The sequence below is a fragment of the Phocoena sinus genome, chromosome 9, assembly GCF_008692025.1.
Source record: "Phocoena sinus isolate mPhoSin1 chromosome 9, mPhoSin1.pri, whole genome shotgun sequence".
Classification (NCBI taxonomy): domain Eukaryota; kingdom Metazoa; phylum Chordata; class Mammalia; order Artiodactyla; family Phocoenidae; genus Phocoena; species Phocoena sinus.
The window spans coordinates 58,424,011-58,441,788 of record NC_045771.1 but is presented as its reverse complement, the minus strand read 5'-3'; the positions used below and the strand labels follow the sequence as shown (position 1 = coordinate 58,441,788).

General features: G+C 37.7%; 1 protein-coding gene across 1 annotated transcript in view; it reads right to left on the bottom strand.

Moving 5' to 3' along the window:
- The window catches only part of CASD1 (CAS1 domain containing 1), a 74,143-nt gene extending 62,074 nt beyond the window's left edge, over window positions 1–12,069 (bottom strand). Inside the window, exons 1-3 of the mRNA XM_032643533.1 lie at window positions 11,670–12,069; window positions 4,498–4,594; window positions 3,826–3,946 (exon numbers count right to left, since the gene is read on the bottom strand). Coding sequence (XP_032499424.1) covers window positions 3,826–3,946; window positions 4,498–4,594; window positions 11,670–11,802 — 351 coding nt within the window. The 5' untranslated portion in view covers window positions 11,803–12,069. The remainder of the gene's footprint in view (window positions 1–3,825; window positions 3,947–4,497; window positions 4,595–11,669) is intronic.
- Window positions 12,070–17,778: the final 5,709 nt, after the last annotated feature.

Sequence of the window (17,778 nt, the reverse complement as noted above, 5' to 3'; positions counted from 1 at the left end):
GCTTTATATATTTATTTTAGGGCTAATTTATTAAATGCCTATAATTCAAAATCTTCCTAGTGATTTGAATCTTTTGTCACTAAAAAGTATCCCCAATAATGCTTTTGCCTCTTAATCTATTTTGTCTTATATTAATACAACTTATCTTTTTAATAAATATTTGTCTGGTAAATCTCTTCTCATTTTAAATTAAATCCTTCCTATGTCTTTTTGTTTTAGGTATCTTTTTAAGCAGCAGAAAATTCTTTTAAAAATCAATCTGAAAATCTGTGTTTAGCTGACGAGTTTAGACTACTTACATTTATTTTGATTATAAATGTTTCTATTATCTTACTTTTTGATTTCTAGCTAACACATACACATATTTTATATACATATGAAATGTAAACACTGATTTTTACATGTACATATAAATGTTCATATATATATGTATGTGTGTGTATCAGAGTATATATATGCATGTGTGCATGTGTATGTACATGTGTGCATTATATTTGGTATTAGATGAGTTTGGTTTTAATTTTTTTCTTCTTCTGGTTTGGAATTACCCACCTTAATTCTATCCTTTTAGTCCTTGCCCTTGGACTAAAGGGCATCATTAACTTAAGTTCTAAAGTAAGATAATACCTGGGGATTCCCCTGGTGGTCCAGTGGTAAAGAATCCGTCTTCCAATGCAGGGGATGCGGGTTGGACCCCTGTTCAGGGAACTAAGATCCCACATGCCATAGGGCAAGTAAGCCTGCGTGCCACAACTACTGAGCCCATACGCTCTGGAGCCCGTGCGCCACAACTAGAGAGAAGCCCGCGCACCACAACTAGAGAAAAGCCCATGTGTTACAAGGAAGAGCCTGTGCACCACAAGGAAGAGCCCATGCACCACAAAAAAAGATCCTGCATTCTGCAATGAAGATCCCACATGCCACAACGAAGACCTGATGCAGCCAAAAATAAAATAAATAAAATATTAAAGTGTATTGTGTAGTTTGTTGATGAATTAAAAAAAAGTAAAATAATACCTTAAAGAGTAAAGAGGACATTAGAACACTAATTGTGGTCATCTCTCTCTGATTTATATGCTATTGTACTGTCTTTTTGTAAAATGTAAAAAGACATTATTATTTTACACAGACACTGCTTAGATTTATATACAAGTTTACTATTTTCTTTAACCATTGTTTCAGATCATTTTTTTCTGAATTATTTCTCTCCTTCTTGAAGTTTATTCTTTAGAAAACCCTTTAATATAAGTTTAATGTGGCAGCAAACCCTCATAGTTTTTGTTTATCTGAAAAATGTCCTATATTTCAAGAACAGAGGAATCTGTATGCTAGGGATACAATTCTAGGTTGAAACTTACATTCTATCAGAACTTTAAAGTTATTAGTCTACTGTCCTCTGGCTCCCAATATTACTATTGATAAATATGGTGGCTCAAAGCTTAGTTTTCTACATATAGGTTATTGCAGCCACTGGCATCTGTCTTTAGGGCAACCTGAATCTCTGTTGCACGCCTACTGTTATTGTTCCCATCTCTGGTTTTGCCTCACAGTTTGTTCCTTTTTGGGGGTGTGTCTCCCATTTAGAAATACATCAACAAGTATTTTTTTAATCTAGGATCTAGTTGGTTTGAAGTGGAAGAGGCCCCCAGAGTATCTACCTTGCCCTCTGGCTGGAAGTAACACAAACAGGTTTCTTTACAGCAAGACTTTTCAAGTTTTTAATATCCTAGCCTAAATTAAAACCATCTAAGAGGGGGATATGATATCTGGCTCTGCCCAAACTTATTTGACCAGAACTTCATACAGAACTAGTCTTCCACAAAATATAATTTGAAAAAAGAAAATCCTGCTCTAAAGCTTCCTTTTTAAAAAATTTGCCCCAATACAGAAAATAAATTCAAAAGAATATTATCTTCAATACTCCTATTCCACCTAAAGAATCCCATTACCAAGGCTAAAAAAAAAAAAAAAATTAACTTCACAACATGCCAGGCACAAGAAACATATTCAAAAAATAATGATGATACACAATCTCTGTCCTCAAGGTGTTCAGAGACAAGAGAATAAGTAAAATACAATTTGGCAAATGTTCCACTATCAGTTTAATCTAAATAGTTTCACAATAACTGTCTCTTTAAGACTGTGACAAACTGTCTTTGTTTCTTTTTAAAATGCATATAAAATAACATGTATCTTGTCTGATAATTGTGGGATAACTAGGAACCGCTAGAAAATAAAAATTGGAAACGTAGAGCTCAGAAACAATGTACCATATTGTACCTACTTTCGGCTATAGACTAAACCATTACAGATTTTTTTCAACTAACTGTTGCCAAATACATTATTCCAATTTTCAAGAGTCACACTATTCTAGGCCTAGAAATACTAAAAATGTTTTTTTAAATCAGACATCTGCTTTTAAATGTTTACTAAGTTTTTTACTTTAAACTGTAAGAATCTCAGGTCATTAAATAGTTTCAACTCTTCTGTATAATTTTGTATGTATAAATACAAGTGGAAAATACATTTATAGATACCAAATAAAATGAAAGGTTGACTTTGTTATTTTCTATTATTCAGCTTTAAAATCTATACTAGCTTTTCCTGGTAGACAAAATCTCTAATAGCCTATAGACTCTTCTCACAAGGAGTAGTTCCTAAAGACTTAGTATCCATTACCATCATCACTGTGAAACTAGCTACTTAAGCTGTTAAGTCCCTGATTTTTCAACTCCTTGCCGCTGGGCAAGTTGATGTGTACAGATAGATTTTCATCATAAATTCATGAGATATTACCCCTACAATTCTGAACTTTTTGTACTTTACTTTTTTCTTCTTGCCATTACCCACTCCCAACCACATGCAACTGAAGGCAGGGATTAGAACCTTAGATCACTTAAAAATGTACAAACAGAAAGATATGATGAGATAATTCCCCCCAAATTAACTAATTAACAAACTGATTAACAGAAAGATGTTCATCCTTGTTAGCTTTTAAAAAAAGACATATTTTTAAAATGAGAAATTAAGAAGAGCAGAAATTTGTTACACTGTCACTTTAACTATATAGCATGAATGCCTAGTGCCAGAAAGGTTACAGAAAATTAGGTCCCAATGTACATTGCTACTTACAGTATAGATTGAAACAGTTTAACAATATAATCAATAATTTTAAAAGCATTTATATTCTTTAAACTAGTATTTGCATTGTAAAGATTCCGTCCTAAGGAAATAATTTAAAAAGCAAAGTTTTCACACAAAAATGTCCGTTTTTAAATTGTAAAATAAAAATTAGAAAACTACAAAAAGTTAAGAAAAGGGAAGATTATATAAAATCACATTATATCCATTCAATAATATGTTGCCATTATGAAGATGCGTACATTGATTGTATAATATGGTAAACTGTGATAAGTGGTGGGGATAGAAGCAAGATATAAAATTGTCCATGCTAAACTATTACAATTTTGTTTCCAAAAGAGTCTGAAAAGAAATATGTCAAAATATTAAAAGGAGGATAAGGGATATTTCTTCTTTGTTCTTTCTACAATTTTTTAAAAAGGTTTCCATGGAAAGAATTTTAATATTTCTGAAAATGAAAAGTTTAAGTCAATGAAAAGCTTGCCAATACCTTACCCGCCACTTCTTTTTCTTATGTTCCCCATTATGGCAAATTGTCCCTGTTTTCCCCCTCCACCTTTCCTAAAACCAAAGTAAAATTTTATAGTTCCTTTTGTTAATGTGAAAGGGCACATTCCTCCTATAACTATTCAGTTGGCTAACTTCTAAAACAATACGCTAATGAAATGAATAGACAAAATTTACCTTATTTCCTTCTTCTTTAAATTGGGGATTAATTATTTTTACAAAAGAGTAAAACAATTGACGAATTCTGGAATCTCCAATAAATGCAATATGTTTATCTACAAGGCAGTTCTTCGCTTCACTGAAATCAACAAAGACATCAATTAGAATAAGGAAAATCAGCATACTGGCACTTTTCAAAGCACATAATTTGTGAAGAAAGTAGTACAGCATTATTACATACACAGTTATGTTGCTTTAGAAATAGGTGGCCAGGTTTGTTTAACCTACCAGTCCGTGTATGATCAACTAACTCTCAATAATAACAGCCCTCATCTAATAAGTGTTTCAGATGTACTCTAACCATAGTAAGTGCTTTATATCCGTTGTCTCAGAATAACTCCATGAGGTAGCTATCCAAGTCCCAAAGCAAGAGTCCTTCATTCACGGGCAATTGCCCTGGGCCTGGTTATCTCTCACCTGAGATAAAGCAGATTGGTCCAAAGCTTTCCCTGATGCTTTAGAGCGAGAATATTCCTTTGGACTCACCCCTAACTCCTACCCTGTCAGCAATTCTCTACCATCACATAGTAGACGTACCATCTATCACTTTCCCTGATTCACCAACACTTTTCTAGCAGATATTAAGACCCATCTTAGAAAAGAATACAAGCAACAAAATGAAGAAACTACCTGATTTTGTACTTATGCATCATACAGCTGTGAGGTTGCCAAACTTTCTCTCCAAGAAATCTGCCACTTGAGAGAAGGTATTCACATGAATCATTTCCTATAGTAATTAAACACAATAATGTTGTAAACAATAGTTAAATTCTTATATGTTGGTTATTTGACCCCATTTAAGCCTTTGAGATGAGGGAGTACAGAGTTTTCTATACTTCACTATACCCTCTAGGTACATATCACTCATCCATGAGAAGCAAATATTAATATATTAATATTCAAGAGGATTAGAGCCACTAATGACAGATACTTTACCTAGAAAATACTTCATCCCCAAAGCTACATTCACTGCTTTGGTAGTTCCTTCTGCTTCAGGTTTTCCTTCCAAGGACATCACCTTGCCTCAAACTAGCCTTTATATCTGTTTATCACTCCTACTTCTAGTTGGGAAAGAAAAGTTTAAGGGATAAAAGAGAAGACTTTGGAAATGACTTCCTATTCGACTATTATAGTACTCAGTGCATTAGCATATCTGGAAACCTAGTAAATACTGAAGTATTTTATAAATCTACTCCCTAATTTTCACAGCTTCCCTGGAAGTAGGGTATCCCTATTCTGTAAATGTGCAAAGGAAGACTTATGCAAGAACTTCGGAAAAAGCTCAATAAAATTTCATCCTTTTGCAATCTCACAAAGATAAGGCTTAAAACTATGTTAGTCAAATGGTGGCTGAAGATACACATGATCAGTACCAGTAATGAATGCTGCTGTTAATATTTAGCCCCTCCACTTCTCTCGATTGTCTCTTGCCTCCGTTAGGATGACCAACTAACTCCTCCTAGTGTGGTTGGGACTGCCACAGTTTTAAACAGAAAATTCCACATCTGCAAAACCCCTCAGTCCTGTGTAAACTGGGACAGATGGCTACCCTGCTTCCTTTGGCCATTTTACCGTACATTAGCTTAATGTACATGGTCAATGTACGTGGTTAAAAAGGGGATTGGAGACATTAAAAAAGTTCAAATATGTCAAATGGATGAGGGAAAAACGAGATGTGTACATTAACTGTGGGGTTATGATAAAATACATGTGTTTTTAAATTTGATCTCTAGTTCTTTACTAACAGTCAACAGCGATCTCTATTTGTTTTACAAATAGTTAAGGTCAGGATAGGGCATCTGGTAAAAATACTACAGAACAAAATGGTGGGGATAGGGAAGACCCAAAGATTTTTAAAGTAGAAAAACACATCTCTTTTCTCAATCCAGTTATCCATTTATCTGGTCAACATACAGATAACGGTGATACAAATACAAGACAGGTATGCATAAATAATGAAAGTGTTGATACCACAGTGTCATAAATTCTAAAACAGAACAGGAAGGAAAAGTGAAAATACTGCATTATTCTGTTGGTGAAAAACTGGATAAGGAAAGTAGAATACCAATTATTACATTTTTGCAGTTACATATGTAGCCTGAGCAGCTTTTTCTGTATTTGAAAGATTTTTTAATAACATCTAAGGAAACTATAAATAATCAGTTCTTAATTCTTTCCAATTCTTAAAAACTAATTCTAGTTCTAAAAAATTACGCTATACAATCGAGGAGTAAAAAAAAAAAAGGACTAAAGGAACACACAATTATTTCCTAAAAACAGCACTCCTGCTGCATTCTTTTATAATGGCCATTTAATAAAATCCTATTAAAAATCTAGTAAATGTTTAAAATTAGGATGAAAATTCCGTATTTATACCACTTCTACCTCTTTAAATACATCTATTAAACTAAGTGAAAAGTTAGTAACCCATCTATTTTCTTAAAAGGTTATATGAAGTTGTAAATAACTGGTATTAATTCTGTGAAGTTTTTCTTCCTTTTCTTTCTTCATCCCTTCCTTTTTTTTTTGGTGGTGTTGTTACTTGATTTTTGTTTTTTAATAGAAGCCTAAACAGGAACACACCTTGATCAGTCTTCAGTGTGTGGGACTATACTCTTTGTTAACCATGTCTATGGGTTATGAATATGATTTTGTGGAGACTGAAGTACCATACCAACATCTTAAAATAACCAATTTTCTCCACCAGAAAATATGTTTTAAAATGCCAAACTCTTCTTCCTCTCTTCAATATTACTACTCAGACATTATTTTTCAGTAGTTCAGCTAGTAGAAAACAAAAGCTCTAATCTCAAGAACCCACATTAGAAAAACCTGATAGCAAAACAGATTTGAAGTTGCCACTAACCAAAAGACACTATAAACACAGTACTGTAGAGACTACTAGTCTTTCCAGGGAAGAAGTTCTTAACCTGGTAATGAATGCTAGTTAATGGTGACTCTTCATAATATATTTTATATTGCAAATTAAAAAAAAATAATCCTTGTATCTGAAATTAATAGTCTTTGTATCACATCAGTTAAGGTCCATTCAAAAGACAGAAATTACACCAGCTATTTTAATAGAGAGAATGTAATATGACGAACTGTTAGGAAAGTAAAAGAATTGCTAATTAGATAAATGACAAGGCAAGAGGAGACTGGCTTTTATATATTTGTCAGCAAAATAATGAAAGTAGTAGTAATAATAAATACTATTATTATCTGATTTTAAAAAATTAACCGGATCTAAAAAAGAAAACTCCACAAAATTCCATACTCTAAAACTAGTTCTCTTTTCCTGGGAAGGAAATATTTTTAAAATCAAATCACTAAATGTAAATCTAAATGTTAAAATAAGTTAATGTGCCACATTTTTATTATGTATACTAACTACATGTAAACATCTGCTAGCACATTATTTTCCTTTCAGAATTTACCCAGAAGCACCCCAAACAAAAGAAAAAAAAACCAAAATGCAGTCATTATTTTCAATTGCTTCATATAATTTTGACAGCTACTTTAATACAACCAGCGTGAAATGAAAGTCACCAAGTGCTCAGATAAATCAAGCTAAGAACACAATTAAAAAAAAAAAGCAACTAAAGGGATAGAATTATCTACTTCAGCTATCTCCAATACAAAGATTATCTAGATGAATAGCTGTCTTCCTCTTCATTCTGTTATCTTAAGCATAAGCATTCTGGTTTGTCAACCTAAAGTCTCAGGTTTTCATGCATGATTTTTCTATAATAGAAAAATACTAAGAGCAAACAAAATAAGTAAAAAGACAAACAAGTTTTTAAAAAACTGAAAAACAAAATAGAACTAAAGAAAACATCTGATGTGCTAAATAAACCGTAGCTTTTGTTTTCCTTTGAATAGAATACCTCTGGCACGTTGAAACTTTAGACTTAATCATCCTGCCAAGGCTGTGCGTTTCTTACTATCCATCATGAAAATACTAGATCATAGAGTTTACAATATGATCTGCAGAATATTTTATTTGCCTAAAATTCAGCAAGTTATACTTTCGTCTGTGCTGAAAAATCACAATATACATTTTTCTTTAGATAAGCTAGGAGTGCCTCATTACAAGTTGTGTCATGTAGATGAGGATCTTTCTAGCAAAGAAAGAAAAGGCTGAGAGACCTAGAGCTACTTCTTTCTTGCTTTAACTTCTGAAGTTTTGAACTTATTTTTCTCCAAAACATGCAATAATATTTAACATTTAATATCCCTAGTGGTAGAAAGGAATTAGATTAGAATTAGATTTCAACAAAATTAAAACGTTTGAAGCAAGTTAACTTTATTAAAAAATTCAAATTCATCTAGGTTGGAACTACCCTTAAGGCTACAGATACTGGCTTCTTGTCACAGAAATGATGTTTTTAGTCTGTAATCACAATATTAATGGACATTTTGTGATTCAGTAATGTTAAAATTTAGAAAAAATAAAATTAAAAGAATATTTTTTTAAAGGTCATTCTATTTTGTGAAAATAATATTAAGAATGCAACCCCCCCCACAAAACTCTACCTTCTAAAGTTGAGATCAGAACATGCTATTAGAACACGAAATTAAATCAAAACCAAAAGAACGAAATGCAAGGAGGAAAAGAGAAGGAAATGAGGACTTTGAAAATCTATTTATTCAATAAGTGTTTATGGAGTTCCTACCGTGTGTTAAGCTCTGATGATTTAAAAGATGAATAAAATACCCTTGGAAGCTCAAAGTTTGTGTGGGGCTGTCAGATACAAATTATTATAATACAAAATGATAAGGGTGTACTAGTTACTGTAGAAACACTGAATTCCTAATTCCTACTTCTGTGCTGGTGACATCCGAACCAGGACTTGAAAGAAAAATCTGTACTTTCTTTCAAGGAGAGAGACAGGTCATTGCAGACAGAGAAAATCAGATATCTGTGAGATATGCAAAAGCGCAAAGCATATGTGGACTGTGAGCCTGGAGTTCCGGAAGAAGGAAAAAAGATAAACATAGGTAATAAAAAGTAAGCTTTACACAGGCAACTTTTAGAAATCACCATTTACTGGAAAAAGGATAAGAAAACTCTTGTCTGGCACTGTGAGGCTGAATTGGTATTTTTAAATGGTTTAACCCATGTCCCGCTGGAAAATGCTTTCTCACTCCACCTTTTATACATCACCACTGTCTAAGAGGCTCTGAGAAAGTCAGAATATAACATAATGACATGAGGCAGACTAACTGGGTTTTAAATCCTAGCTCAGTCAGACTAACTGTATCTTTAGGCAACTTAACCTCTCATGCCTCATTTTTAAAATGTGAAAAAAAAAAAAAGGTTAAAATGTAAATAATACTGTAATTAGCTGAATCTAAGACCACTGATTATAAAATACACCATTATTTTAGATAACAGTAGGAAAAATGTTATCAATTAAACTTTGACATGCAATCAAAGTTTTAAAAACTCATCTTGATTACAGAGATACTAAAAAAGGTGGGGGAAAGAAGAGGGGAGGATGAAATCTGGTAATTGTATCTACCTCATTGACTGGTTGTAAAGACAAAATGAGTTAAAAGATGTAAAACCTTTAGTAGAAGAGCACCCGGCATATAATAAGTGCTCAATGATAGCCTGTAGTTTTGCCAAGCCTTACTTCCTGTAGTGTGTAATGTTTTACTTTCTGTAGTTCGTAAAGCAAGAGATACTGAATATGTGTATTCCAACTGCATTCAGTCTACCTTGCCTGAGGCAAACTCATAAGCATGCATTGAAGATTTTAATATATAGCCTAAACCTCTATATCTAATATAAGGTCCTTTCTTATTCTAAAGATTTATGATACTATGATTCAAGCGTATGGTTATCCTTGTGTGAAAGGCACAGCATCTGACTCAGTTTCACACTGCCAAAGCATGAGGTTGGCTAAAAAGTGCCTGGTAAGATCGTTATTTTTCCCAAACTGTCTCTGGCTCAAGTTCTTGACATTCAGTATGGGCATGTACACACACCAGGTGTACTGCTTCACACTCAAGACACTAAAGCACCTACGAAAGCTGATGACTAGCTTCTGGAGGAGGCTTTATAAACAATCCCAGATTGCTACACTGACTCATAAGTTTCCATCTGACATTCTATTTTCCCTGCTAATGAGAGAACTTGAAAGGATGAAATAATTAGGGTCCAAGCTTATCAAAAGATAAAAGCACAGTTTTAAAAAGGGAGGTGAGGGGCACTAGATGTTTACATTTAGGACCATAGCATCCCAGTTATAAAATTTATCTCCACTACCACATACATAAAATTGAGTTAGATTACTGTCATCTTATACCAAAACAGCATAAAATGATAGCAGTCAGAAAGTTTTCTTTAAAATTACCACAAATTAATGCATCAAATTGCTAGTTTTATTTTGTGTATATAAGTGTTGGACTTGTTACAGCAACTGCAGATGAAACAAAGTCTTACCAGGTCATGTGGCAGTGATCTATAGGAGGCTGGAGGAGAAAGGCCAAAAGGGTATAAATAATTTATCTTTTTCAATCGATTTAGTGTATTTATATAAAGGGCTATTCATCCACTATGGTACTAGAGTATAAGAATTTTAATTCTCAAGCATTGCAGAAACAAAACAGCAGAATTGATCAAAATGTCCTTCACTTTGAAAGACTCCCTAAAATGAGAAGAGTTCAGATTCCAGTGGCCTCTTTACTGGATATTTTGCCAAAGTAGGTGTGAAGTTAAACTGGAAATGCGTTAAATGCGCACCTGTTACACATTACATCTTGACCAATTAATCTCACAATCACCAAGAGCTGTCCAGATAATGGCTTCGATAATACTAAGAGCCACAAATAAAAGATCCTATCGTTATTAATTTCCCTCAGCCTGTCAAACTCTAACCTAGTAGCATTTTTACAGAGAAAACGAAGAAAAAAATCAATCAACAAGGACAAGTAAATGCCCCTTATGACTGAAGAATAATTCGTTCTGAAACAAGGAGGTCGTATTTCCTTTTCCTCTTTACACCAGTCTCAAAACCCACACCGAAGACCTCCTCTCAAACTGCTTCCAACTTGTTTTCATAGCCCAACTCAACTCCTGTCAACCTGTAACTTCTTTTCAAATATCTGCCCCAGTGGCTTCACTTTGTAAAAAGTGTGCAACCAGAACGCTTTAAACGTTTCTGAATCACAAAGCCTGGGTGACACCTCCTCCACTTGGCCAAGAGCATCTTTTGCCAGCTGTCACCCGGCGGCAAAGGAAAATGGGGCGGCCCATGCCGCTGTCAAACAGCTTGGCCCCTCTGTTCCAGGGCAGAGGCCGGATAAAACAAAAGCTAAAGAGCTGATCCCCTAGGACGCAGAATGGGTGACCCTACTTGGGGCGGAGGTGCCCCATTGCAGGGCGGCCTTGGCCTTCACGCGCCCGGGGGTGGCCCCGGAGGGCCGCCTGCACGCCTCCTGCACGCTAGCCCCGGGCCTGGCGCGTCTCCCCCGGCGCAGCCCGCGCAGGAGCCGGGACCCCAGCATCCACTGGGCCAGGCCCGGGTAAGCGCCCCCGCCCGCAGCGCAGGCTGCTCGTGGGGCGCAGGACCATGGGCTCTCTACCCGTGGCCGCCTGTACTGGGGTCCGCTCGGTCGGTCGGGGGCGCCTGGCCCGCCGCCCGGGCCACCTGGGGGCACCTCCTCCCCCGCGGGCTGGGCGCACCGGCGGGCGGCCGCGTGAGCGTGGGCGTGTGTCGGGCGAGGGGAGCTGCCTCCAGCCTCCGCGTCGCCTCCTCCCCCAGCCGGCCCGGGCAGGGGGAGGGCCCGCTCACCTCGGTAGCGGCGGGAGGCGAGGTGGCACAGTGCGAGCAGCAGCACGGCCACCAGCGCCAGCACCTTGGCGCTCCTCACGCTGAAGTAGTGGTTGATCTCCCGCTTGCCCAGGTTGTAGGCCAGAGCCGCCATCTTGGTTCCTCCATGACAACAGCGCGCGGCGGAACGGGGAAGGGGCGCCGCACAGGGGCAGCACTGGAGCTGCCGCCGCCGCAGCAGCCAGGCGAGGAGCGGCCGCCACTCCCCGCGGCCGCCACCCGCGCCGCCCGCCGGGGAGCCTGACCCCGCGGTGCCCCCGGCCTCTACCTGCCCCTCCTCGGCCGCGACCGCTTCAGCGGCCTCACCCCAGCCCCGCCGCCGCTGCTCCGCCGTGCCGTTTCCCCAGGCGCCCTGGACGCCTGTCTCCTCCCCTTCCTCCTCCTCCCCTTTAGCCTCCTGTCTTAATAGCGGCTGCGCCTGCGAGGGGGGTCCGGATGCCGGGTGCTCCGGGGTCACGGGCCCCAGACGGACCTCCGGGGTCACCGGGTCACGGGCGGCGGCAGGCGGCGGCAGTGGCGGCAGAGACATGGGGATGTAAGGAGAGGGGAGCAGGGTTACACCCGACCCGAGCGCGAGCCAGGGGCTTCAATTAGCTTACTGGCCGCTACCTGAGCCCAGGTGGGGGCAATATAAGTACTGTTCCGGAAGACAAGTACACATCACTCCACTGCCTCCTTCCGTTAAAGCACCTTTTCGTGAGCTTTCTACTTCCCGAACCTGCCCCAGCAGGGTGCGAAGGCCACCCCAATGTTACCGGGCTTATCGTCAGGCTATCTGGTCAGTCTGGCTGCCCCCCAGGCTTGCCAAGTGTAGAGACTGCTGGTAGCCTTAGCACCCAACCCACGGGTAAAGACCAGTCTTAACTCGTTGCTTTGAAGCCCATTTCCTCTTGCAACTTGAAAAAAGTCCTCGGTTTTGCCCAGTTCCAGTGGGTGAAACTCTACCAAAGTACAGAGTAGAAGGTACAAAGAGTACAGAGTAGAAGCTTAGCTTAGTGTAGGTGTGGTGAGAAAAGAACCCCACTCTTAATTTTTTGTTTACACAAGGGTTGGCTAGGATGGGCCAACATGAAAAAGCGTCTCAGGATAGTCATTCCTGCTCCCGGAGTTGGTTAATGTCCGTGGTTATCAAAACAGGCAGCACACCTTTGCCTTGGTTAAGAGCTTGTTATTCCCTCATGTTTTCTTTTCTCCTTTTGGTTTCGCCTTTTCTGCCTTCCAGGTGGGAATGGTTATTTACATTGCTTCCCTTTCTACTTGTTCAGAGTGAGTTATTGATTAGTTAGGGTGTTTTCAGGTGTTCTTTGCAACTTTCCCATTTAGCCATTCCTGAACTTGTGTTTATAGGCCCCTCTTAAAATGATAGAATGTTAGATATGAAGGGACTGTACAGATCTTGTCATCCCAATTTTTTCATCTAAGGACTCTTTTATTATGTTTTTATCCGTGGACCCCATATCTTGAAAGATTTTGTCACTTAAATGAAATCACATACATCACTGTCATGGATGTAATGCTGATAAGAAATAAAGCTAAATAAGTGTACAAACACTAGGCACTGTTCCCTGGAAATGGTCGCTTAATTTTGGCTGTCATTCTTCTGATCCAAGGTTCCACATGCTGGAAGAATTAAATCTGATATTGTAAAAAACAGATAAATAACTCTGCTAACAGTATATGGTCTACCAATCACATCCTAGAAATTTCTAGGATGTCATCAACAGCAAATTAGAATTTCTGATCAGCGTACGATAACCAATGTTAGCCTGCAGGGTTGATTTAATGCCTGCCAAAAGTAAAGAAACTTGACATTTTATTTAACTGCAATTTCCAGAAGGCTTTCTGAAATGTTGTAAATAGCTTGTGGACCTCCTTCCTTCCCACTAGTTTAAAGCTAATCCCTCTCCTCTGCTCTGAATCTCTTTCTGTCCCCCTTTCTTGGGGGTGTTGATGACTCCATCAGTTATCCCTATGTCAATCATCCTCTCTCTGTGTCTTCTTTAAACTTTCCTTTCTCTTGGATGTTTCCCTTCCACCAATAATATTATCTTGATAGTGAAGCTCATCCATGGACTGTGTTTCTGTGTGTTTACCTCTCCATCTCTTTCCTTCTCTGACAAGTTCTAGAAAGAATAGTGTTGTCTTTTCAGCCTTCACTTGTTCCACTTCCATTCTCCCTTCTAAATAACTCTCAAATCTGTTGCCTCCTCTCCGTTCCCTGGTTGTTACCTTGGTGAAGGCATGATTTCTTGCCTGCATTTTTTATCCCTTAAAATCATCTTCCTCATGTTTGGCTCAAAAATTCAATCTTACATCTCCCTGCCATTCTCTAACCAGACGGAACTTTCTTAAACTCAAATCTGATGATGCTAAAAACTAGTTAGTGGCTCCATGTTTATTTGTCTATCCCTAAACCGTCCAGAATGTTAACTAATGCTCAGCAGGTTACGTCAACCCTAATAATCTGAGAAAAAGAGAAACCATTTTATAGGAAGTCTTTCAACCATGAATTACTTAAAGCAAAACAAAAACAGACAAAACAAACAAAAAAACCTGACTACACTTTATTCCTTCCCTTCTTCTTTTTTTTTTATTAACCAAACATCTATTTCCTATTGTACCACAGGAGGTCATGGGGATAAAGAAGACAGGAAAAAGAACTGAAAAGGACCAGCCAGCACAATAGGAGGAGCTCAGTTTTGAGGTGAGAATCTTTTGGTATAAACTGTTCCTGCTCCACTGTGTCCATTTCATTACTGTTTATACTGATGGGATTTTAAAATTTGGGTATAATTGACATATAACATTACATTAATTTCAGGTGTACAGTGTGATTTGCTATTTGTATATATTGCAAAATGATCACCACAGTAACTCTAGTTAACATTGGTCACCATGCATATATACCTAGTTACAGAATTTTTTTTCTTATTATGAGAACTTTAAAAATCTACTCTCTTAGCAGCTTTTGAATAAGCAATACAGTATAATTAACTATAGTTCCTTTCTGACTTGAAAAATTCTTCCTCTTCTTTCCCAAAGCTGTCTCTTTCATCTGTGTACTTGATTGTGTCAATAAAATTTCATTTGAGAACCTGGTATCATAAGTTTCCCTTCTTTATTTCTACCTTCAATTTCTCCCTCTTCACTGTTTGCCCAACACGTAAGCTCAAATGCTTCCTATTTAAAGCACCTTCCTTAATTCACCACACAGTCTGTCTTCTCCTTTAACTATCAGACTTCTTGGAGGAACAGTCTATGGTTACTGTTCCGATTTTTTTTTGTTTTTTTGGTTACTTATTGGTTCTTTAAATACTTGAAACTGACTTCTGCTCCTATTCCGTTACCTAAACCACTGTTTCAAATGTCAACCACATCCTAAATTACCATATCCAATGTCTTTATCTTAGCTTTATCCTTCATGACCTATGTAGCATTGTGACATATTTGCTTTCTTAAAATCTTCTCTTTTGACTTCCATACCACTACACCCTCTGGCTCTCTTTTTTTCTTTCCCATGCATCTCCAAGAAGAGTCAGCCCTCTTGCTTTTTCAAACCCTTATATGAAAGTGTTTGCCTGCTTTTCTTCTTGGGAAACCTACACTACAGCTACCACACTGCATCCCTGCATGAAACCTGGATTCCTGTTATGTGCTCCAGACCTGTTTCACGTACCTCAGAAACTGCTTCATTGGGTGTCTTGTGGTACCTCACACTCAGTGTGTTGGACACCAGTTTTCTTTTCCTTCCAAAACCATTCATCTTGTTATGGTTACCATTTCATCTTGCCACCACTATCCTTCAAGTCATTTCTGCTACTCTGACTCATCTTCTTTCTCCTCTGCCATATCTAAAGTATGGGTTTCAGTGGGGAGGTGTGTTCATAAGGTAAGCCAGTGGATAGTGAGAACAAATTACCAAAGCTTCTATTTATAGTTAATTCCTGTTAAAAAATGATTAAAAGAAGACATTTTAGGTGATACAAACTTTATTTAACACTTCATGAAGTGGATAGTCTCCTTTCAGAGAACAGTAAAATGGGATGGAAGCTTTTATAGGGTAAGGAATAAAGAACAAGGAAGAGAAAAATAGAAAATATCTGGTTGGCTGAGGCCACATAGTCATCCTTGTTTGGGATGAGAAGAAACAAGGAAATGAGGATAGAGCTTAGAGTTGGCTTGCTGTTTGGGGGTTGGCTGACTGGCTATACTGCATTTCTGCTCAAGCAGAGCATTTATAGAGATATGAAAGTTTTCTAAGTTTTGGTTTGCTGACATGGCATGACTAAGCAGGAGCAGATCCATTGTGAGCCCAGCAAGTTATTTCAGCATTCCTAGATACAATAAAATAAGGCTTCATTAATATTTAATATAAGGACTTCCCCTGGTACTCTGACTTGGTCTATATGTAGAGTCATGTCAAGTGCACTTGAAGAGGAATTCTGAGGGGAGAGTGGAAATTCACACATGGGGGAGAGAGATGAACAAGAGCTCCCTTATTTGTTGACTTTCAGCATACTGTGCCTATGAGCCTATCAAATGGATTCACAGATTGTATTATCTACTCTTACTTCAACTCACAAAATGGAAAGTGGCTTTAAAAATCCCCATGGAGGATGTGAATTGAAGATGATTCTAACCATATAAGCACTATCAAACAAGAAGAATATACAGCATGGAATCTTCTCCTAAAATAAACTCTTCATCAGCTGCATAGTTAAAAAAAAGAAGTATGTGTATATATCATAATATATACCTGACACAGATTATATGCAGATTATATAACATACAAATATCATACCTGACATACATATATGAACAACGTAAATCTGTAATAAATCAGGAAGAATTACGAAATTATCGAGATTATTTGAAATAAGAATTTACATCCACTCATTGTAAACCATGGGTCTTGCTTGTAAATGTATAGTGCTTTGAGATGAGAGTTACTACAGATATGAAGCCATCAAAATTAACAAGCCATTTATAAATTAAGCATCTGAACATGAATTAAACCTCTCTCTTTGAGAGAAAAAAAATTTGTGAATATGTATGACTGTTTCAGATTACATGGATTAGTTCATTGGTAGAGTAGTGCATATTTTATAACTAAATAAATATGCTCTAAGTTTTAACTGATACGAATGCACAGTCAAAAGCCTAGAATCACTTAGTGAATAACTGTATTCTGTTCGTTAACTCTGTCCTCAAAACTCTTTCCTTCTGCCCAGAATGCTCCGGTTTAGGCTCCAACCTGATCATTGCAACACATTTCTACTGGCCTCTTTACCTTTAACGTCTCACTTTTTCAATCCCTTATTAACCAATTGCCTCTAGAATTATTTGTCTAAGGCTTTATTTGATCTTATCATTTCCCTGCTTGAAAACTTTGGTGGTTCTCTACTGCAACAAAATGAATTCCCAGCCTCTTAATACGTGTAAGGTTGTCTGTGATTTGGCCTAAGTCTCCATTCCTTCTCTTTAGTTCTCATTTTATCCAACCATGCTAGAGTACAAGCCAGGAACGTTATATATCTGTTGCTTTTTTTCTTACTATTCCCTTAGCTTGAATACTTTCCGCCCTGTACCTCATATGCTACTTACTTAAAATCTTTCTTCTTTTTTTCCCCCCTCCAGCCTTAATAAGGTATAATTGACAAATAAATTGTTTATAGTGTACAACGTGATGATTTTTCACATATACCCATACTTTGTGAAATGGTTACCACGATCAGAAAAACTTTCTCCTTTAAAGACCTGCTACATTTTGCCTCTTCCATGAACTAAGCCCCATGGCTCCTTGTGGGAATGTAACTCTTTCCCTCCTCTGATTTGTCACAGTACTTTGTTTCTGTCTATGCTAAGTATGCCTTCAGCACAAGGCAGCACCCAATCAGAACAGATATCTTCCTTCCTTGTGCATATTGTGTGTATTGGGAAACTATCAGTTCTTTTGGGACATATCCCACTGTGCCTTGTAATCTACTCAGTTATTATGTTTATCTTCCTCTTCTTCATTCCTCTCCCTCCAGATTTTATGCATTGGGGCACAGGGAATTAATACTTTTTA